This window comes from Thermobia domestica, chromosome 15, assembly GCF_964235325.1.
Source record: "Thermobia domestica chromosome 15, izTheDome1.hap1.1, whole genome shotgun sequence".
In the NCBI taxonomy this organism is placed as follows: domain Eukaryota; kingdom Metazoa; phylum Arthropoda; class Insecta; order Zygentoma; family Lepismatidae; genus Thermobia; species Thermobia domestica.
In genome coordinates this window covers 3,772,187-3,795,594 of record NC_137468.1, presented here as the reverse complement: position 1 = coordinate 3,795,594, position 23,408 = coordinate 3,772,187, and the positions used below count along the sequence as shown (strand labels likewise).

General features: G+C 35.9%; 1 protein-coding gene across 1 annotated transcript in view; it reads left to right on the top strand.

Moving 5' to 3' along the window:
• The window catches only part of LOC145672004 (carotenoid isomerooxygenase-like), a 108,115-nt gene that overhangs the window by 26,713 nt on the left and 57,994 nt on the right, over positions 1-23,408 (top strand). Inside the window, exons 5-7 of the mRNA XM_081741186.1 lie at positions 676-767; positions 9,168-9,321; positions 14,363-14,586. Of these exons, the coding sequence (XP_081597312.1) occupies positions 676-767; positions 9,168-9,321; positions 14,363-14,586 (470 nt within the window). The remainder of the gene's footprint in view (positions 1-675; positions 768-9,167; positions 9,322-14,362; positions 14,587-23,408) is intronic.

Sequence of the window (23,408 nt, the reverse complement as noted above, 5' to 3'; positions counted from 1 at the left end):
ATAGAATCTTCATATGGTATCGCGGGAGTTGGTCAAATATCCGTTCCACTTCTTCGTAAAAACTGTCTTTTATATCGTCATCCTTATCTTCAGTTGGAGCATGTACATTTAAAACAATAATATCACACCACCGTCCCTTAAGAGTAATAAAAGAAAGTCTGTCAGTAACAAATTCAACCCGTTTAATTGCTGGTAATATTCGTTTGTGAACGAAAAACCCTGTTCCTAACTGGTGATTTTTATTTCCTTCCCCGTAAAAGAACGTAAAATTTCCGGAATTCTCAGATCCATTTCCTTCCCACCTAACTTCCTGAACTCCTACTAAGTCCATCCTGTATTTCTCTAACTCACTCGTTACAGATTTTAACGCGCCTGCCCTATAAAGACTTCTAATATTCCATGTTCCAAATCTCATGTCCATTTTCTTTTGCTGATGTCGTGCCAAGTTATCAGTCCTTGTCCGAGGCTTTTGTGAATGTTTCTGAACAAGTACCTTTTTTTTACAGGATGAGGGTGTTAGCCTTACCCAAACCCCCAAGCTGGAGGACCACTCCTAGTCGTCTGTCCGCGACTGCTTATTCAGTATATTCGCAGCTAACCTCTATATCTAGAGGCCTTCTCCTCGATCCGCAACCTGAGGACGCGCCATGCCGTGGTGACAGGAACCCACGTTAACCATCTATCCAATAGACGACGAATTCTACACTTTCACAGAAGCTCCTTATATACACAAGATAAATCCTGGAACACTGGAAACTCTAGAACGGGTAAAACGACTGTTTATTTTCATATGTTATGTAACCGTTATCACGAGTTACCTAGTAGCTTTCCGTTTGCAGTCATTTAGAAACGCGAAAATAAATGCCGATTTTCTAAATGACTGGAAATCGAAAGCAGATAAGTGAGTCGTGATAACGGTATCTCATGTAAAATAATATTGTCTAGCGAGCTCTTGTTCCACTTTTCGATTATCTTTTATCTATTTGAAGATATCGCATAATTACTGTAAAATTATTAAAATTTCGCCGTGATGAAGCCTCTTAAACTGTTTGTTTGATACAAAAACTCATGTTATGTATGCATTTGTTTCATTTTTCATACAGGAATAGATGCACAGATTTAATTAAGTCAGTATATAGTTATTTTTTTTTATTAAAGAGAATAATATGCAGTATGAAATAGGCGAATAAATTACACACACAATTAATTATAGTGCCTGTTCATTGGACAAAACACTCCAAACAATAAAGATTCATCTTAGACTGGAGTAATGGTTATCCTTCGTTTTTCCTTATCACTTGGCCACGAAACAGACTCCTGAGAGATATACAAACCCTGTATACAACAATGTTGTGTTGGAATGTATAACTCATATGATATGATGCTTTACTTTTAACAAATTTCAACACTTTCCAGTGTACCCCTAAACAATGTAATAAAGAAATACCGGCCACGTTTTTTAAGTATTCAATTAGAACTGGACAACCTACACAAAATTTGGAATCGACTGGTGAAAATGCCACGTTTCTAGCACTTGTGGTTCTCGAGACGTCATTGTTGAAAGGATTGAACACACACATATAAACTTTTCTTTGGAGATAAATATATAAACCTAGCATTTTAATATATAGATTATTAAATTCTTCATGATTTTTAAATTCTAAAATTTTGCGACATATCATAGTGGATTGCGTGAGAACCACTGCATTCGTGTATGATTTTTGCCGATTATATTATACTATGTAGTAGGATGGGTCGAAAATACAAAATTATTATTTTTTATTGTATCGCCGATAAGTTACGAATTAGGAAAACTAAATAAAGACTGAAAAAAAGAAATAACATCGGTTTATATCTTCCGGTCACGTGTGTGCTCTAACGTTTGCCGAATCTGCGAAAATTCACATTTCTACGATACTTTATATAAGTGGCAGATCTAGCTCGGGGCCGGGGGCCTAAACCCCTAAGTTTTTTGAGTAACAAATATAATTTAAGGATATATTTTTTTGAAAGTTTATAGTAAGCTCATGATATACCTATCATGATTTGGGTTCTGGTTGCCCCCAGTTTTTACCTCCTAGATCCTCCACTGCTTTTTATCTTACTTACCTTGTCAGTATTTAAATGTAATACCTCTAGTCGAATCTGACTCGAACCGATAATGATTTTGCAAAAGTAATTGTTAAAATCGATCTAGATATTCCACTTGCGGAATGGCTGTCAATTCTAAGAAATTCAGACGCCCGTTGTCTGATTGGAACAACTCTTTCTTCTAAATCAGCGGTTCTCAAACTTTCCCAAACTTCCCCGTGTTCATTCGGAAAGTGATTTGCGGACCCCTTTGCAATACTATCGTAAATTTCACATGGTATTAAAAAATAGACTAATTAGAATTACCACTGACAAGAAAAAGATCAGAAAAATAATGCAATAAGTAATTTATTTTAAAGATACATTATTGTTTCCTAGTAAACGAAATTTTAATCGAAACTATCGTAACTTTCAAGACCTTTTTTTTTTTTTTTTTTTAAAGGAAATTCAGTTGATAAACAACGTTTCCAGATGTGGGGTCACTAATGTGAGAAATGAAATTCTTTGTTTTACCATAATTGCATTCAAATCTGGAATAATTTTTGTCACCATCAATCTTAGGTCCGATTCCATATTAAGACGATTTCGCTTCAAGGTTTTAATACTTTTAAGGACTGAAACTCACATTCGTAACTGGTAGGGAAAGGCATCAAATGTTGCAATGCTTTTTTAGACAACTCTTCATACTCACAGCGCACACGCAGAACAATTTGAGTCAAGAGTTATCGCAGTGGCGGATCTAGAAATATATTTTGGGAAGGGTTTCTCATTCTTTTTTTAGAAATCTCAGTTTTAAGGCTTGATGTTCATAAATCGGGGGGGGGGGACTTGATGTTCATAAACACAAGAGTGACTAACATTTATTTCTTAAAAGAAAAAGAAAAAAGAAATCTGAAATGGGTGGTAGTGGTGGAAGCTTTCCGTCACTTGAGATGAAATCCATGCAATTTCGAGGCGTCGTAGGTACACGTAGGTAGGTATATTTACAAACGTAGGTATAATTTCTAATTACTTTCTTTTTAGTAACTAAAAAAAAATACTTCTTGCGTAACAGCCGCGAGTTTCATTTTATTACAATACAATTCAATTTTTAGGCGTTGCGGACCCCACTTTGAGAACTACTGTTCTAAATCATGATCGGTTTCAGTAAGACTCGACTAGAGGTATTACATTTAAATACTGACAAGCTAAGTAAGGCAAAAATTATCGTAGAAATGTGAATTTTCCCAAACTCGGCAAACTATAGAGCACATACGTAAAACGATTATATTTTTCTTTACTCCTTTCTAGTTTCCCCAATTAGCAACTTTTCCACTGTATTACGACTTGGAAAAAACAATTTTACATCTTTTTCGGTCTACTTTACTATGCAGTGCAAATTGGGAAGAAGTTGAAAGGAAAAGAGGGAAAGGAGGAAGAAGACCTTGGAAGATAGAGGCACTTAACAAGTAGTAGAAAGAAAGCGAAATATCTCGAGGTCTATGAAGAACAAAATGGGTAATAAAGCTAAAAGAATTAGAACAATTGAATCAAGTCAAAAGCTTTAAAATATTTTAGGCTCATCTGTTACCAAGAATGATGGTTTGAACGGGGAAATAACACACAGAAAGTAAGAGATGGCAAAATTTCATGGAAGTATGTGGAATTTTGTATGGTTGCAGAATGTCGGAAAATAATAAAGGGATGATTTAAAAAAAACAATGGTTATCTCACTCAAGCTCCTTCGAGGCTAAACAGTTAACGTACGTGACTTTGGCATGGGAGAACCGGGTTCGATTCCTTCGGGAGTTCATGTGGTTCGGATTCCATCCCAATCAGAAGGTCCCGTCTCATATAGTGTCGCTGCTAAAAAAAAAAAAAAAAAACGTTAAACTCAAAATCAATGCAACTCAATGGTTAGCCCAGCAATGATATACGAAGCAGAAACATGACCAACAAAGAAAGCATAGGAAAAAAGATTTGAATGTTACCGAAATAAGAACGCTGCGCTGGATGTGTGGAATAACAAGAAGAGACGGAGTGACGAATGAGAAGACAAAACTAAGGTTATACATCTATCTAGGAAAATCTAAAAAGAAGACTACAATGATATGACTATCTAATGAGAACCAACGATTATAGAATCAGAAGAGTGATGACATTTTAATTATTTATTTAAACTCCTTACTGGGTATTATCTCGCGTGAAAGAGGAAAAACCTCACTCAGAATGGCTGGTCTGAAAAACCTCTTATACCTCTTCGATCGAATGTCCCCACCTGGAATCGAACCCCGGAACACTCTCACCAAAGGCGATAACGTTAGCAACTACGCTACGCAGGGCCACAGAAGATTCATGGCAATGAACAGTAGCGTGCGCAGGAATCTATTTCGTACCAAACTCAACATGAAGGTATTTTATATTAAAGTTCCTAAAATTGCCCCTAAAATTAGGCTAAATTTACACCATTTGGGAGGGACCCCCAGAACCCACCCCCTGCATACGTCCCTGGCAATGGACGTGGATGAGAACAGAGATAGACTAAGACCAAGAAGGAAATTATGGACATGATTAAGAACGACTTCATGGAGATATGTGTAACAGGGAAAGGACTTCAGGACAAGGTTTTATAGAGAAGATTGATTAATTGATTTTGAATTTAACGTCCATTTCAGCAGTGAGGCAATATGAGACGTGGAACTACCGATTAACGTGTAATTCGAACCACACAGCTTCGACAATAATAATGCGTTTCAGAATGCTGTTAGCGGATCACTTCACTCCTAGACAGGAAATTCGATTCCTGCCGGGAGCTCATGTGGTTCGGATTCCACGTTAACAAGTAAGTCCACGTCAAAATAGCCTCGCTGCTGAAAGGCACGTTAAACTCAAAATAACTCAACTCAGCTCTTAGGCAGGAGATTTCTTTTCTTTTCATTTTTCTTTTCTTCTCTTTCTTTTTTTCAGAAGCAATTTCAAATCTTGTAAAACGGTATTACAAGCAGTGTTGCCTCATTCGAAGATCAAAAAGTAGCATGTCTGTGCTCCAAGAGAGCGGATTTGAACTATTTGTAGCCCAAATATATAGAAATGAATTATTTGGCAACAAATGACTGGTACTAATGAAAATAATATTTAACATGAGCTGGAAAATGTACTGGACATATTGCAAGAAGAAATTATGATCGATGGACGAAAACAATTCTAGACTGGATACCACGAGGTATTTGATTTGATTCGAAGGTACCACTGGATGATTTGAAGGTATTTGATTTGATTTGATTCGGTTTTTAAGTTTAACGTCCCGTTCAGCGTATCTTGACCTTAGAAGTAAACTAAACAAAATCACACTTTCGTAATTTTAAGGGACAAGCGAAAAACCGGTTCCTTAAGTAAGAGCTATAGCCCTGTTTTTCAAACTATATTAAGTAGTTACAAAGTAGTTGGATGCTTTTAAACTTACATTATTACACCACTAGAAAGAACATAATCTATTTAAAAGGTATTTTAAACTCAATTTCGAACAAAAAGTGACTTTGCATAGTTCACCTCTAAGGTTCATATATATATATATATATATATATATATATATATATATATATATATATATATATATATGTATTAATTGAGTATATCTGAGAGAGATACACGATTAATTGAGTTCTGCAAAAGCCACAATCTAACTGTAACGAACGCTCTCTTCGAACAGCCACTAAGAAGAAGATACACATGAATAAGACCAGTAGACAAAGAAAGATATCAAATAGACTATATACTGGTCCGACAAGTATTTAGAAATAAAGTGGAGAACAGTAAGATTTACCCAGGTGCAGACGTTGACTCAGATCATAATTTAGTTTTGATGAAGAGTGAACTCTGACTAAAGAGGAAAAGAATGATAGCACCAAACAGAAGATGGAACACAATCAAGCTAAGAAGAGATGAAAACATGAAAAGGGAATTTACAAATGCGACAGGCAAACAGACGTCTACGGTAGCTTTAGCAGGTGATGACATCGACTCGAAATGGGAAGCCATGAAAGCAGGGATTACAAAAGCTGCCGACGAGCACATAGGAAGAGAAACGAGAACCCAATATAAACCCTGGATAATGGCAGAAATACTGGAAATGATGAAGCAAAGAAAACAGTTCAAGATAACAAACAAAGAAGAGGAATACAGAACAAACAAAGAGGTGCAGAAATCACATCAACAAAGAAGTAAAGAAGGCCAGAGAAAACTATATAAAAAATTTATGAAAAGAAATTGAGGAAAATAAAGTCAAAGGCAATACAAAAACGGCATATAGAAAGGTTAGAAAACAGTTAGGTGAGAAAAAGAAACGCACAGACATTATCATAGAGAAGGACGAAACAACGCTAATAGAAGAGGAGCAGATAACAAGATGGAAGAAATACAATGAACTCTACAAAGGAGACAGAGTGAACGAAGAAGAGATAAAGAAGGAAGAAGACGCCGATGAAAATGAATTAGGACCATCAATTTGACAGTGCGAATTTGACAATGCTTTGGAGAAAATGCAACATTGTAAAGCCCCAGGAATATATCAAATACCAACGGAAGTGGTTAAGAATCTCGAAACACCAAAAAAGCAGAAACTATTTAATCTTATTAATGAAATGTACATACATCTCGGGAAAAATACCAAGAGACTTCGAGAAAAGCATATTGGTACCTATCCCGAAGAGAAAAGGCGCACAAAAATGCGAAGAACACAAAACGTTAAGTTTGCTTTCCCATGCATCAAAAATACTGTGCAAAATTATTGCACAACGAATAGAAGTTAAGATCGAAGAATGGTTATCAGAGGGCCAGTTTGGATTCAGGAGGAAAAGAGGAACAAGGGAAGCAATACTGAGTCTACGGTTGATCATGGAACAGCACATCAGAATAAACAAACCAATTGTGATAGCATTTGTAGATTTAGAGAAAGCTTTTGACAACGTAGATTGGAATATCATGTTCAGACTGTTGAAGAATCTGAAAGTAGATTACAGAGACAGAAGGATAATATACCAACTTTATAGGAACCAGACAGCTGTTATAGGAAGAGATCAGAAGCAAGCAGGAATAAGTAAAGAAGTGAGGCAAGGATGTGAACTTTCAACTCTTTTGTTCAACGTCTATATAGAAGAGGCTATGAAAGAATTCTTCAATAAAAACGAGAAAGGCGTAAAAGTAAATGGTCAGGTTTTCAGCACAATAAAGTTTGCAGATGACATAGTATTGATAGCAAAGAACGATGAGGACATGCAGGAAGCACTTTCAAACTTGAACGACCAACTGGAAAAAACGTACAAAATGAAGATAAATAAGAAGTAAACTAAAGTGATAAAGTGCACAAGAGCAGGACAGGAAGGGGCAAACGTATGGCTAGATGGAGAGAAAATCGAAGACGTTAAGGAGTTCCCCTATTTGGGAAGTCTAATATCCCCGGACGGAAGAAGTGAAAAAGAATTAAGTTCCAGAATAGCAAAGGCTTAAACAAACATTCAATACGAAAAGAGAACTACTAACATCAAGAAATATGTCACTGGACGTTCGTAAAAGATTTATTAAGACATTAGTACGGAGCGTGGCGTTGTACGGATCAGAAACCTGGACATTGAGAAAAGCTGAAATATCCAAGCTGGAAGCATTTGAAATGTGGTGTTGGCGCAGATTACTGCGCATATCATGGACCGAAAGGAAAAGGAATGAAGACGTACTAAAGGGAGCTAATGAAGGACGACAGATCATGAAGATAATAGGAAAAAGAAGAACACATACTTGACCACTTACTCGACACTCCGATTGGATCACTGTGGTACTGTGGTGATAGAGGGAAAATCAGAAGGAAAACAAGGAAGAGGAAGAACAAGGATAGAATATCTAGCTGCAGTTACGAAGATGCCTTATCAAAGTATAAAACAGTTCTCCCAAGAGAGAGAAAAGTTTTAAAATGTCCATGTTGACCACCAACCAATGGTTGAGGTAAACAAGAAGAATATATATAACTTTTACTAGGTAAGGTAGGGAAAAAATGGATCCATAATTAAAGGAAAGTCGTCCAGCGAAAAAAAAATATTTCTGAGTATTCAATCCTTCATGCTGCAGCAAAACTACGAAAATTAATACAAAAGAAAAACTAGGTAGTTAAGAATAACTTGTTTTGACGAGAAGGAGAAAATAGATACAAATAGCTCGAATTACATATATACTTATATAATATGTATGTCTATGTTTCGCAAGTAATTTTCAATCAACATAAAATTTCAATAACTATTCTATCTTGTTTCCATTTTGTATTAATACACAATAACACACTGAGCAAGTCTATGTGATAATATGTAAAGAACACTTTCACGTAACAGTTTCAACACAATAACTGTGTCTTCATCAGAAGAGGAGTGAAAGTCTGATGAAGACACAGCTATTGTGTTGAAACTGTTACGTGATAGAGTTTTTTTTTTTTTTTTTTTTTACATATTATCACATAGCGTTTCTCAGTGTGTTATTGTGTATTAGTATAAAATTTCAATGTAATGACCGGACGATTAGTTTTCTCGAATAAAGATCACATGCACCGCTGAGAGTTCAAGAATAAGCTTAACCTACGTTCATTTTATCTAACCAACTAATTAAAGCTTTATTCAACAAATAACTTTTTTGTGTTACAGAAACCTAACAATGTTTTGTGATTTAATATATAAAAATAAACTACTAGCGTATTTTAAAGATTTATAGCCCGCAAATAATTAAAAGTAGCCGAAAAAGTAGCATGTAGCCTAACTTGTAATTTTTGTAGCCAGGCACTTGAAAAATCTCCCAATTTGCTACTTGCAGTCCATTCTGGCAACACTGATGACAAGTACCTTAATTTGAATTCTGAATATGTTGGAAAATAATGTAATGTTGTACTTTTCTAATGTGTGTATTAAAAGTTTTGTATCTGCGAGTGTTTGTCATTGATAACCAAACGGCAGTGTTTTTTAATTACCCTTGTATTATTACTAATTTATTACTTTAATTTGTAGCAAAAAAGAAAATTTGAAAGCTTGAGTTCTTAGGGATTAATTTCATTTGTGTGTCTGCAGGTTGATGTATCACGACACGTGTCGATAGTAAATCATTCTTCTCATCCTCACGTGACATCCGATGGAACAATGTATAACATCGGTCAAACTGTTACTTCGTCTGGAATTTCCTATTGCATCGCTATGTTCCCTCCCAAAAGCAGTATAAATTCAGGTAAAGTTTATAAACGCATGCTCATTTTTGGTATTTGAGTGATAAATATGGTTAACATAATTAATATCGTTAATGTGACAAATACTTTAGTAATTACTCTTTTAAGTAAGTGTATGTCTTTATTAATTAATTCTATTTTAACCTTCCGTCCACAAATAGTTAAAATACAAATGTTATACTTTGATTGATCATAGGTCGAGGTTAATATCCTTTTCAGTTTCTGTGGAAGAAATGCTCAATTCTAATAAAATAGTCCTTGTGAAGATCTAACCCGTCTTGAAATGAAATGAAATTTTTAAGTTTTACGTCCCACGGTAATGCCGATTAGGCTAGAGGAGACAGTGATGATGAGAAGTGAATGAAATGGTGGAATGAACAAAGTGGGAGGAAATGGGAGAACCCCGAGGAAACCCACGCACACGGTGTTTGTCCACCACAAAATCCACACGGCACGAACTGGGACCAAATCAGGAACCCCAAGCACCGGAGGTGAACGCTGTAACACTGAGCCAGCGGGCCCCCCTCTATCCCGTCTTGTTGACGCTTTGTCGAAATCCTTACAAAGTCAGTTTTTATTTTATTCACGGAATTTATATTTTTTTAAATAATTTGTACGCTATTTAAACTTATTTATTCGTAGAATGCAGTAAATTATTGTATATAATTAAGGTATATGACTGTTGAATAAATAAATAATAATAATCAAGGACGTATGCAGGGGTGGGTCCTGAGGAGACAGAAGCCTTCCCCCGAAATCCCGATTTTTCTGTAACTTCAATGAAATTAAAGTTCATTCAACGATCCTTCTGATCCTGATGTAAACATTGCAGAATTGTATTACTCCGTCAGTCATCGGATGATTGGCTATCGGTCAGCGCTTCTTTCGAGACGCACGTGCTTGTACCCTGTCGATGTTTTACTTATTCCCCGCATGTGACCATATTGTTAACTGTAATTCGCGCTAAAGTTGGGTCAAAACCACTTTCAATGCATGCGTATTCTCTTTTATTGCATTAATTCAATTTAGTTCTTAGATAAAGTGTTGTTTCTGTTGTCTAATTCTAAGGAATTCTGGTAATGAGCCTTATAAGCAAGGACTATTTTCTTCTGCAGCATGGGTGTTCTAAGGCTCTTTAACCAATAAAATCAAACAATCACCACGTGTATTTGTTTGCATGAGGTACTTACTGAACGTCCCTTGAATAAACTTTAATTTAATATATCCTCATATTGAATTTGGACCCTCCCGAAATAAATTCCTGCATACATACTTGATAATAGTAATATTAATTTTAGTATTACGCTGTTACCGTTGAATTAACTATGTTCGTAACAGTATTGTGGCAACTACTGCACAGCCACGACACTACTGCACAGTGGCGAATTTCAAAACTAAAGCAAGTGAAGGAACAAGTACAAGTCTCATTCGGTACAAGTCCAAGGACGCCCATCAGGGAGGGCAAGGTGGGACGCTCGCCCCCCTAGAGGAAATTGTACTTCAGAATATCGAAAATCCAATAGAATTTTTACATTAGTTTCAGCAAAATTTGAAACTATTTTTGAAACGTCATTTACACTTGCCCCCCTTGAAAACCACAACATGGGTGCCCTTGTACAAGTCCTAAAAATAATTTAACTGTGCAAATCCTAATGTGTAGAAGAACTAAAATTTAGAACTTTCGCAAACATTTTTGGGACTTAAGTTGTTTAGGACTTACCGTTACGATTTCAAACCTGGACACTGCGGGGGCATTCGGAGACCTGACAATTCTACCAAAGTATACTAAAAATAATCACAGCAAGTAAGATCTTTGCTATAAGTTAGATGTGTTGTCAACAATGTTCGTAGTTAGGGGGTGATTTACATAATCTAGGTAAATTTCTTAGCCAAATTAAGCAAAACGGGAAAAAAGGGAATTTTTCGATAAAACGTGAAAAGCCAGGGAAATTTTCGCTCTAACTGGGTGACTAATATAGATACTTAATTTTTTCTTGGTTCTTCAGAATAAATCAATAAAATAGCATAGAATAGCATAAGTCAATAGAATAGTTTGTGCATTAATGTGTATCTGTTCAAAGTAGCATAATTTGCACCCATTGCTTTTTGAGTGTTTTTGTGTGTGTATTTCTTTGTTAAAAAGTGAAGTCACGCCGTTCCCCCTGCCTATCTTTGCCCCATTGTATTTTTTTAGAAACTGAGGGGACACCGTGCATATTTTTTCGAGGTGGGGGATGGCGTCTTCCGCGTTCCCCCTCACTTTTATCCCTGAGTCGAGGGAAATTTTCTTAAGGAAACCTACGAACGTTGGTTGAGGTAGATGCAGTTTCTATGCACAGAAGTCATACGCATCTCATGAGACAACTGGGAGTATACCTTACTGTGGAGGACCGTTTGTGCCTATGATTATGCCAAATCTATCTGAGCTCTCGACTGTTTTCACCATCGAACAGTGAAATTTAGAGCTGAGGTAAATACTAAGAGCTGTGTTAGTGATTACTTCTTCCGTTAATATTAAGCCTGGTATGTTACTGATTATTTCTTTCGTTAATGTTAAAACTGGTATGTTAGTGATTATTTTTTCCGTTAATGTTAAAACTGGTATGTTAGTGATTATTTCTTCCGTTAATGTAAAAACTGGTATGTTAGTGGTTATTTCTTCCGTTAATGTTAAAACTGGTATGTTAGTGATTATTTCTTCCTTTAATGTTGAAACTGGTACGCCTTGTATTCCCTGCATCTCACAGCTAACACAGCCATCTTTAAATATTTTCTGTCATCGAAATTTGAATCAACGAGGCATCACGATCTCTCCAGTTATTGGTAGGTGGTCGAAGGATTCTTGCTCAAGGGCTGGGCCATTGGTTGAGCCTTCACCTGGCGCCAAGTGAGCTTTGTGGTGAACAAACACCGTGTACGTGGGTTTTCTTGCAGTTCTCCCGTTTCCTCCCATTTTCTTCATTCCACCATTTAATTTATTCCTGATCATTACCGTTCCCTTTAGCCTAGCTGACATATACGTGGGACGTAAAACAAAGGTTTCATTTTGAGCTCCTTCGTGGCTAAGCGGTTAGCATACGCGCCTTTGACTTGGGAGACCCGGGTTCGATTCCCGGCGGGAGCTCATGTGGTACGGATTGCACGTTAATCAGTAGGTCCACGTCTCATATAGCCTCGCTGCTGAACGGGACGTTAAACTCAAAATCAATCAAAGATTTCATTTTATTTCAAGGTCATTGACGACGCTAGAGGGGGCAAGGGAGCAGACACGTTTTAATGGCATCGTCCGCTCCCAGACATGTATTGCAATGTAGATTCAGTAATATAAAAATTCGGTACTAAAAAAAAAAATAGCTGTCTCCCCACAAATGCCTCTGTCCCTCTGCTTGCCCCCAAGATATTAAAGCTGACGTCAGCAATTTTCATGGGTGCATATTATTCAATGGCATAACGTTTCTAGTATAACGCCATTGAATCTAGCCAGCTTGGAAATAAAACATTAGATAATACAGTTTCTCAAATTACTAGAAGAAGAAGACTGAATACAAAGATTTTTGAGGTTTCTGAAACAAACACGTAGTTCATTCTCGTGCCGGCAGATGGTGCGGAGACTTACTATCAGCCAGTAAAAGGAAGTTCTACCAGAAACGACAGAACAGCCATGCTATTTTCAAAGTATCTGGGAACTGATTTTGACGTCTTGGTTCATTAATCATCTGTTTCCATTCAAGCGTGTGTTCACATTAATTGTACGCAGATTCATAGCTTGTGGGGGACAGATGGACTCAGAGCCGGATTAAGGGGGGCTTACGGGAGCTACAGCCCCGGGCCTCCAGGTAGAGAGGGGTCACCACTATGATCAAAATCTCAAATGGCTATCTAAAAAGAATCATGAAGATACAATCATCATCATAAAACAAAATATGACCAAAAATATAAAACATATTCCCTTAACTTTTCTCCTGTACTTCCACAGAAAAGTATTAGGCGAAGTCAGCAGGGGCTACATGTTTTTTTTATATAGCCCCGGACCTCTAAAAGGATTAATCTAGCCCTGGGCGGACTGCTCTCGCATTTAAGCTCCCCGACGTTATAACAGGGCACGCTTCAGATAAAACTTTTTTTTTTATCCCAAATGATGCAATACAAACATAAATGTATAAATGAATCATCGAATAGATCAACGTTTAAAAAAAAAAAAAAAAAACGAAACTGTGATTTGGGCCCATTTCTGTAAATTGCCTACTATTCAGGCCTCCAAAAATGGACCGAAAACAACATTTCCAAAAGAACTAAAAAGTAATTTAAGATATTTCTGTTCCCCCATCATCATTCTCAACAATAGGTGAAGATAAATGTGATCTGGGGCCTCATTCCACACCAAATTGCATCAATCCAAGCAAAATTTGCATTATAGAGCTACTTTGCAATAATCGCCGTTGCAACAATAACTACTTTTGAAAGTATTTCCGTTGCTTTGTAATGTACAAATTTTGCAAATTTCGTTACGGAATGAGGTCTGAGTCCTATTTTTTTAAAAAAGAAAAGTAAAACGCAAACTCATGCTCTAGAAGTTGTAATCATGTTTATTAAATTTTAAATCCTGGTAAACCGATAAATTTTAATTGGTAAACCAAATTATATTTTTCTAGGGCCTCAATTTTTTATTTCATACTAGCAGAATGTCCGTTCTTCACACGGGGAATACGTTTCATTTTGAACATAAAGGTCACCAAAACTGTCACCAAACAACTTACGGGCCCAAAAATTATGAATTCGTCATTAAAATCGGACATTTTCAATTATTTTTACGTCACCATTCCCTTTTATGGTTTTACTTTACTACAGGGGCCCAAATATTAATACTCACCCTCCGGAAAAAGAGTTCTAAGTTAAGGCACTGATTGTACTTCCATTTATTGTGCTTACAGACTGTGCGCTGTTCTAATCTACACTAAATACTCTTTCTACAGTATCTAAACAATCCTATCTATAATTAACAAATAATTAATATTATTTTATTTTTTCTTTTACTTGCTTTAGAATGCTATAAAAAACAAAAGTCCAGTTTCCAAGGAGCAAGAATCGTCGGTTCGATTCCGGCACGGTGGCGAATGCAACCTTCTTATATGCATAGTTTCGGAATTACTGACAACTATTTTGTGATTATTGAGCAGCCTCTGTGCGTTTCAGTTCCTACAATGGTCAAAAATAAACTTCTCTCTAAACCTTTGATCACGTGTTTAAAATGGCATGGTGACCGTGAGGTAAGTGAATTTGTTATTTTAAAAATATATTGCCTTTACAATCTATTCCTACTTACGTATTTGAACTTTCTGACATTTTAAAGCCTGACATACTGAAAACAGTAATACAAAATTTACCATTTTTCTTTGGCTTGTTTATTCATAAGTGAAAGGAGATAATGAATTGCAACTTATCACAATCATAGATAATGTTATTCTACAACAGAAAATATGAACCTGAAGAATTTTCAGTGTTGCCAGAATAACATTTCTCCAAAAATCTAAGTTAAGGCAGCGACTAGAGGAACGAATTTAACTGCATTTGATTATGTATCATGTTATTTTGATATCCTTTTAAATTTTATGTCCTACGATTATGCCGGTTAGGCTAAAGGAGATGAGTGAAATGGTGGAATGAAGAAAGTGGGAGGAAACGGGAGAACCCCGAGAAAACCTACGAGCACGGTATTTTGATACCCTGTTACTACTTCTTAAATTACATTATTATTTAATTTAAATAACTATATGTTAAAACTATTTTGTTTATTGCAAACTGATAGATCATGATACGAAATCAAGCGCAGTTGAGTTCGTTCCTCTAGTCGCTGCCTTAACTTAGATTTTGGGGCAAATGTTATTCTGGTAACACCGTAATTTCTATGGATAGCACCACTGAAAATTCTTCAGACTCTGTTGTAGAATAATATTATCTATGATTGTGGTAAGTTGCATTTCTTTATCTCCTTTCACTTATAAATAAACAAGCAAAAGAAAAATGGTAAATTTTGTATTGTTTATAGTGTATCAGGCTCTAAAGTAATCGAGAAGGTTATGTCAAACAAATGCGTAAAGAACTGGCTAACTATTTTTATAGTATAAAATTGTCCCTCAAGGAGTATTGAGTATTGTTGAAAGTCTAACTAAACTATTGTTTTTATTGTATAGTCTGTTATATTGTGTATGTATAATAACGTATGTATGTATAGGGTGGTCCGAAACTAAGTATACAGTCCTGTACTGATCAACTCATTGCTTTTTATATAATTTATTATTGTTATCTATCAGGTAGACTTAGTTTCTTTATTATTTGTTCTTAATGTATTTTTACTTATATCTTAAGTTCGGAACAAGCGAAGCAAATAAACTGATAAGCTAGAATGTAATACTTGATCAATGATCAATGCTATACCTACTTTTGAGCCACCCTGTATAATAATGCGTGTTAAATAATTATGTATACGACCTATAATAAGCCTGTTGCGTTGTCTTATAAAATAAATAAATAAATAAATAAATAAATAAAGCCTGAGGTCAATTAAGCATGAATTAAGAACTATCAATTATTCAACATGGGTGCTATACTTAAAGATACCTTCCCCGCATTCGCCTGGTGAAGTTGAGGAAAACTTTCGAAAAACTTCAGTGAAGATGCCTTGGCTACCGGGTTCCAAATTGGGATCATCTGATTGCCAAGCAGAAGTGTTAATAACAAGTTTATACTTGCTCGGCGAATCACATCCATACACTTGAATGATATTTTAAAATACGTATGTGACTCTTAAGGGCTCTAAAATGTTGTTACAATAATCTCAATATTTAGAAACTTTGTTGTCGTGTTAGTTTAGATGAATTGAAACTTCGTATGTTATAATTAAGTTTTTCACAGCTTAGGGTTGAGAGAATCTAGAAAAATATACCATTCCTTCACTTTTCAATTACTACAGTTATAAATTTGTGTTGAGTGAAATTTTTCAATCTTTCACAAGGGCAGATCTCAATAGTTAAATAAAATTATACAGATTGTTTGATCCATATACAAATGGTTAGAAAAGTAATAGAAACACCTGGAGCTGAAAACACGTGAGATCTCTGGGTTGACAATGGCCATGCAGCGACCACAGCACAGCGCTGTTAGTGATGATGTGTTAGAGGAAACTTCATCCTACAGTCACCACTCAACAATACATATCTTCCTCAATCTCTTCTTAATCAATACAATCCTTCTCCTAGAATATGGATAAATGTCTATTTAAGATTTTTCGATATGAACAATTTGAGATTGTTAACATGGAAATTGGAAATGTCTCCATTTGGATCTCACTTTTGTAATGAAGTGTCCAAATCAAGTATTTTCATTTAATTAACATTTCATATTGAGTTTTACATACAGGTTAACCTCGTTAATCCCAATATTTGTTTGCTCGAGATATTCGAATTATCAAACAGTTCGGATTACTAGGGAATGCTAAAAAAACGCCCGGAACAAGCTTAAAATACGTACACACACACACACACACACACACACACACACACATATATACATATATATATATATATATATATATATATATATATATATATATATATATATATATATATAAGATCATCCTGACTAATCCCGACAACTCTGTTTACATTTGTTTACGGTTACATTGTTGTGACATGAAAATGTAAAAGTACAGTACGTATGTGCAGTACGGATACTGAAGTTCTTCCGGAGTGCCGTGCCAGGATTAACGAGTTTTTACTGTATATTCAATAAATTATTGTAGCAATTTAATTACCGTAGTATCCTTTCGTTGCATCATTTACATTTGCTCCTTCAAGTTTCTTATAATTAAAACCAGGGGTAAAAGTGCGTGGGGACGCCGTCCCCAACTTCTAAAAAATATGTACAGCGTCCCCGCAGTATTTCTTAAAAAAAAAAAAAACTTACAATGTGCAAAGATAGGCAGGGGGATGATGTAACGTCATGCTGCTACCTACGGTCTCTCTACCTCTACAAATCCACTTTTACCCCTGATTAAAACGAAAGGTGTTAATTATGAAGTAGTGACAGGCATTTTGGAAAACCTATTTTGTTTTCAACAAATTTTTTTTACATTTATTTATTTTTTTAACGGCATTACAAATAGTAGAATGTATTAATTACTCCACAATGGTTCCTTAGGTCAAAATTAACGTTAATAGCATAATTTCAAATGCTACCAAAACAAAGTAACCAAAATACTAATAATTTTTATACATATATTTAAAAAGACCTTTTAAAATACGTATGCTGAAATTTGGACATAAATAAAACGGATTTTGCTGCATTAAATTTTCAAAATATTGATTGTGTTTTATTTTTAAAAACCTTAGATATATACTTATCCTTTTAATATAGATAATCAAAGAATTCTCCAAAATATGCATGACCATAAGATTTTTTACCACCAGAACTTATTCCACTTTTGTGTTTCTGCTATTGTTCTTTATATCAATGAATATATATACAGGGTGTTTCAAAATAATACCGACAACGTTTCGGAGGTGATTCCTGACACCAAGATAAGACAAAAGGTATAGACCAACCTGGGTGCACAAATGCGGGGATACGGACAAAATCTCGCGGCCGAAACATCGCCGCCCAAAATCTCGCCGGCCAAAACCTCGCGGGACAAAATCTCGCCGGGCCAAAACCTCGCGTGGCCAAAACCTCGCCGCCCAAAACCTCGCGTGGCCAAAACCTCGCCGCCCAAAACCTCGCGGGACAAAATCTCGCCGGACCAAAACCTCGCGTGGCCAAAACCTCGCCGCCCAAAACCTCGCGTGGCCAAAACCTCGCCGCCCAAAACCTCGCGGGACAAAATCTCGCCGGGCCAAAACCTCGCGTTGCCAAAACCTCGCCGCCCAAAATCTCGCCGAGCCAAAACCTCGCCACCCAAAACATCGCGTGGCCAAAACCTCGCCGCGAATGAAACTTTTCTTTAAAATTTACCCAATCAGTTAATATGCAATTCCACATTACAAATAATAATAATAATAATAATAATAATAATAATAATAATAATAATAATAATAATAATAATAATAATAATAATAATAATAAGAAGAAGAAGAAGAAGAAGAAGAAGAAGAAGAAGAAGAAGAAGATACAAAACATCGTGTGCGTGGGCTTTCTCGGGTTATTCCCGTTTCCTCACACTTTCTTTATTCGATCATTTCCTTCATCCTGGTCATCTACGTCTCCTTTAACCTACAGGACATAATCAAGGGACGTCGTAAAAACTCATATATTATTTCATACTTTCATAAATATTATTAGATTTTTGTTAAAATTTTAAGTATATATTATTTGAAGGTTGGCACAGTTTTCACAGCTTTGATTAAAATCAGTCAGGAATAAACGATGAATTTAGCCTCCAACTAAGGGCGAATTAATCAAGGGTGGATAACTTAACGAAATGTGCAATATTTACATTTTGTTATCTGTTACGGTTACTATTTTGTAACCCATTTCTGCACCTAGTTAATAACGTTATTAGTCAGTGTAACTTTTAAAATGGTACGCTCTGAATTATGTTACGCTGAGTAACGTTACTCAATGGAACATTCTGCATTTTGGTATTGTAGTTACGGTCACCAAGGGATTAGCGTTACTCGAAATACCCACGTAGGTCGTACCTGCTTGAGATTGTTAAGATAAAACTGGTTCCACTGAATACCAGTTCTCTCTCGAACCCAATGGGTTTTGTTCCTTGATTTTAGCGATATGAAACGTATTGAAATTCTGCAGAACATTTTTGTGTAAGTAGACATATTTTTGTTATGATGAGTACCATTTCTATGTTTCTCTTTTCTTTATCGGTTACCTTTTGTACCTGTATTTCATCTTCTTCAATTCTGATGGTCTTGGAGTTACGCTTGAGTAACGTTTAAACATCCTTGGCGACAGGGAGTCTAAGGTTGGCTTTAAAATAATCTCCATTATACTAGTAAATAAATTCCACGTTTTTCAGTCTGATTTCTTTTTCCTCATACTTAAGATTCAGTAAACACCTTAGGCCCCCCAGGCACATGTCCTTTGAGAATAGCATTACTTTGATTGCTCTGTATTTAAAAAGAAGAAAAAGAGAAATGATCAAAGAGTGAAGTTTTTAATGTAAGCTTATTGATAAGATTTTTACTTCTTGTGATGACACTGCCGATAGTTGAGTTGATTTGGAGTTTAACGTGCTTTTCGGCAGCGAGGCTTTATGAGACGGGACCTACTGATTAACATGGAATCGAAACCACATGTGCTCACGCCGGGAATCGAACCCGTTTCTTCCAGGCGAAAGGCGCGTACGCTAAGCGCTTAGGCATGAAGGAGCTCACTGCCGGTAGTCACCATATATGTTTATTTTACAACAGTCTTGCACTGACCAATGTGGTTGAAGCTCGAGCTCACTTCCTGGTTGAAGCTCGAGCTCACTTCCCAACAAGGATCGAACCCGGAGCTACATACACCAAAGTTACACATATACTGGCCCCCAGGGAAGCAGGAAGGCCATTTCATTTGCTTGCAAGCAATTTAGTTTATAAATCAAATACATATCAGACATCAGTGGCGTAGCGAGAAACTCATCAAGGAGGACCAACACACAAGATTTGGTAGAAAGGATCTTCTGAGGGGGTGCACCAATAACTACCAGTAGGCCTACATTTGAATTGAATTGAATTTTTTTATATGCCTTTAGCACCTGTGGTGTGAATGAGGAAATGCCCTGGAAATCCTAAGTATCTGTTCTCGGTGAATCCTTTTGTTGAACGTTTAGAAAATTGACTTAAACTATCGATTTTGCAAAACTTCCCTTTGATTTAAGCCCAAATCGAAACATGACAGAGGAAAATTTCGGAAAGTGTTGCTATTTTCACTTCTAGCTTCTCACTTTAGGTAGTGTATATTTACAAGGGAGGGGGTGCACGTGCACCTTTGCACCTTTAAACATATTTCTATTTTATCTTATTTTTGTAAAAAAAAAAAAAAAAAAAAAAAAAATCTGCCAGAGAAAGAAAATTGTCAAAAAGTGCTACCCATTCAGAAGACTATTTTCTTCTCATGTGAATGTTTTGACTTCTCGTGGCAATGTGGTAATCTACAGTTTATTTTGTCTCATTTTCTCCCTTTGATTTTTAATGTTCAATTTATTGTTTAAATGCTTATAAGTTAACTTGCAAGAAAGTGTCATAGTCGAAGGTTGTACTACTTGTAGAACTGATATTAAAAAGTAAATAAAAGAATTATCATGGAAACAAATTTTCCATGTTGTATTCAGAAAACAAACATAGGGTTCTTGCGGTTCTAAATTGCGGTTCTGAAATTAATATATCGCAGGCATTTGTTGATATAGTAGCCAACATGGTTCTCACCAGGTACATTCGTGAAGTGTCCCCTCGAGTCGAGATTCGTGTAAAATTGATTTAAATACAAAGTTCTCTGCTGTCTAATGTGTATTGTACTAAATTTAGCTGCCCATGCCGGTAATTGGCATATTTATGGGCCTTCATATATCCGGAATTCTATCATACACTACCATAACGCTCGGACACAAAATTTATTTTAGTTTCTTTAGATGTTACTCACTGGACCTGAATATGGGCATATGAAAAACAAATTGGATCAAGTATGCTTCTGACACATGTTACCCATCCCGGCCGCCATCTTAGATCCGCCATATTAGATTTTACTTTTGGTTTTTCAATGGAAATAGGTGCAAGTGTTACACCGGACATTTACGTTTACATTCACTGGTGTAATATATTTTACCGTAGCTTGTACCATTTGGAAGGTATTACATGTTCATTCCCTCCAGCCACTTTGCGAATAGACATTGCAGGTTAATATTAGTTACGCTTACGTTTTTGATGTTGACAAATCAAAACAATTTCTAACTGGTAAACTCCTTAAACAATCTTATTACATTTCCATGAGTGATTGTTATTACTTCCATGTTATACTATAATAAGGAAGTATTGTATTACTGTCAAAATGCCTAATGTAGATCCAGATACGGCCAAATTTGGGTAAAGACCTACCATTTCCGTATTGACATCTGTGTGTCTGCATGTATATAAGTTCAGAGAATATTCATCAACGACAACACATAAAAGATTGCATATACACACGGGGCCCTGCACAACTTTCTATTTGGTTCAATATGAAGTGCTTGACAATTACAAGCTACGATAAAACTCAGTACACCAATGAAATTCCGAGAAAAGTTTACATTAATTTGATGTATCATTTGAACCTATTGCCATTTGAAAAACCGAAAGTTAAATCAAGATGGCGGCCAAGGTGGGTAACATATGTCAGAGAAGGAGTACTTGATTCAATTTGTTCTGCATATGCCCATATTCATGTCCAGTGAAATCTAAAGAAACTAAAATCAACTTTGTGTCCGAGTGTTATAGTAGTGTATGATTGAATTCTGGATATATGAAGGCCCATAAATATGGAAATTACCGGTATGGGCCACTTAAATTAGTACAATACACATTGGGCCACGGAGAACTTTGCATTTGAATCAATGTTACACGAATCCCGAGGGACACTTCGCGAATGTACCTTGTCAGTCTCCGTACAACTTGGAATCGCTTAACATTAGTTTTACGGGAAGAAAAAACGACATCATTTGGAACAACTTTCCAGTTTCGATCATCTGTATTTCCTCCTTATTTATTCGGTGTAAGGACCTCAAACTTATTTTGTTGGATCTTGCTTATCGAAAGGCTTTTAAAACTGCCTTACTGCCCCAAAGTCTGAAATTCAGGGTGGGGTGGGGGCGGATGCCCTCCTGCTCCATTGACGCCGCTATCTAGCGGCTGTCATATGAAACTATCCACGGCCTTTAACGTGGTTTCAGTTATACTTATTGCGGACTCTTGACTGCGAAAATATTACGTTTGGAAATAAAATTCATTTGCTGAGCAAACCGGAACCTTATTGAAAATGGACTTGGATCCATAGTGCTCTGAACGCCTCAAATATTACTTTTCTTCAATGAATTATTGACTTAAAAAACAACCAATTACATAGGCTTGCAGAAAATATTCTAAAGTTAGCACAACATGAAGTGTGCTTCAAACTATCATTACTTTTCGAAAATTTATTATTTTAAGATAATTTTATTAGCATGAGTGTTCTGAAATAGTAATCAAATTTTTGCAATTAAAATTAACACCCGCCTCCATGAAAAGCGATCTTAGCCCCTAAGAGCATAATTAGGAAATTTTCAGAAGCAGTAACTCCGAAAGACTTGTTTTAAGCCTAAAGTAACCGCACAAGCGTATTTCTGGTAAAGTTGTAGCCTTAAAACACGTAACATGACTCCATTTGTATTTGAAATTTTGAATTCAATCAAAGATGGCAGCCATGATGCTTGATAGCACTATCTGATGTGTCAGACCACTTAAAAGTTTCACCTTTCTCCCTCAATCCGTTCTCAACGCACAAAGGTGGTGAGGACTTTTGTTTCACCATGCATATTGATAGATTGTGTGAAATCTCCACAGTAGGTAGATTTTAAAATCTACCTAAAAAACTAATTACAACCAAGAAAGTACTTATGAGAATCACTGGCAAGAGGGTGTAATAAAAGGGGTTGGAATATGAAATAAGTTGAGAATTACTAATCTATACTGAAATATTCTGTACCCAGCACAGTGTTATAAATCAGGATAAAATAAATGAAAAGGTTGGTTGCTAGTAAAGAGCAAAAAGTCCTAAGAAATAAGTTATTACATGATTTTGAACATGTTAAAATCGTGTTTTAAGCTGTTAAAAATGTTTAAAACATGTGTTTTTTTCGTCTGTGTTTTAAATCATGTTTAAAACGTTTTGAACATCTTTTTTTATGTTTAAACACATGTTTTGTTCTTTTTTTTAAAAAATAAAACTATTTTTCCAACTCTTGTCTGGTGCTTAAGTAATATAAAACAAAACCATGTACCAAATTGGTCGCCAGGTTGGAATTTTCGATCGCCAATGATGACTGAATATTTCAGTTTGGCGATAGACATTTGCATAAATTATATCT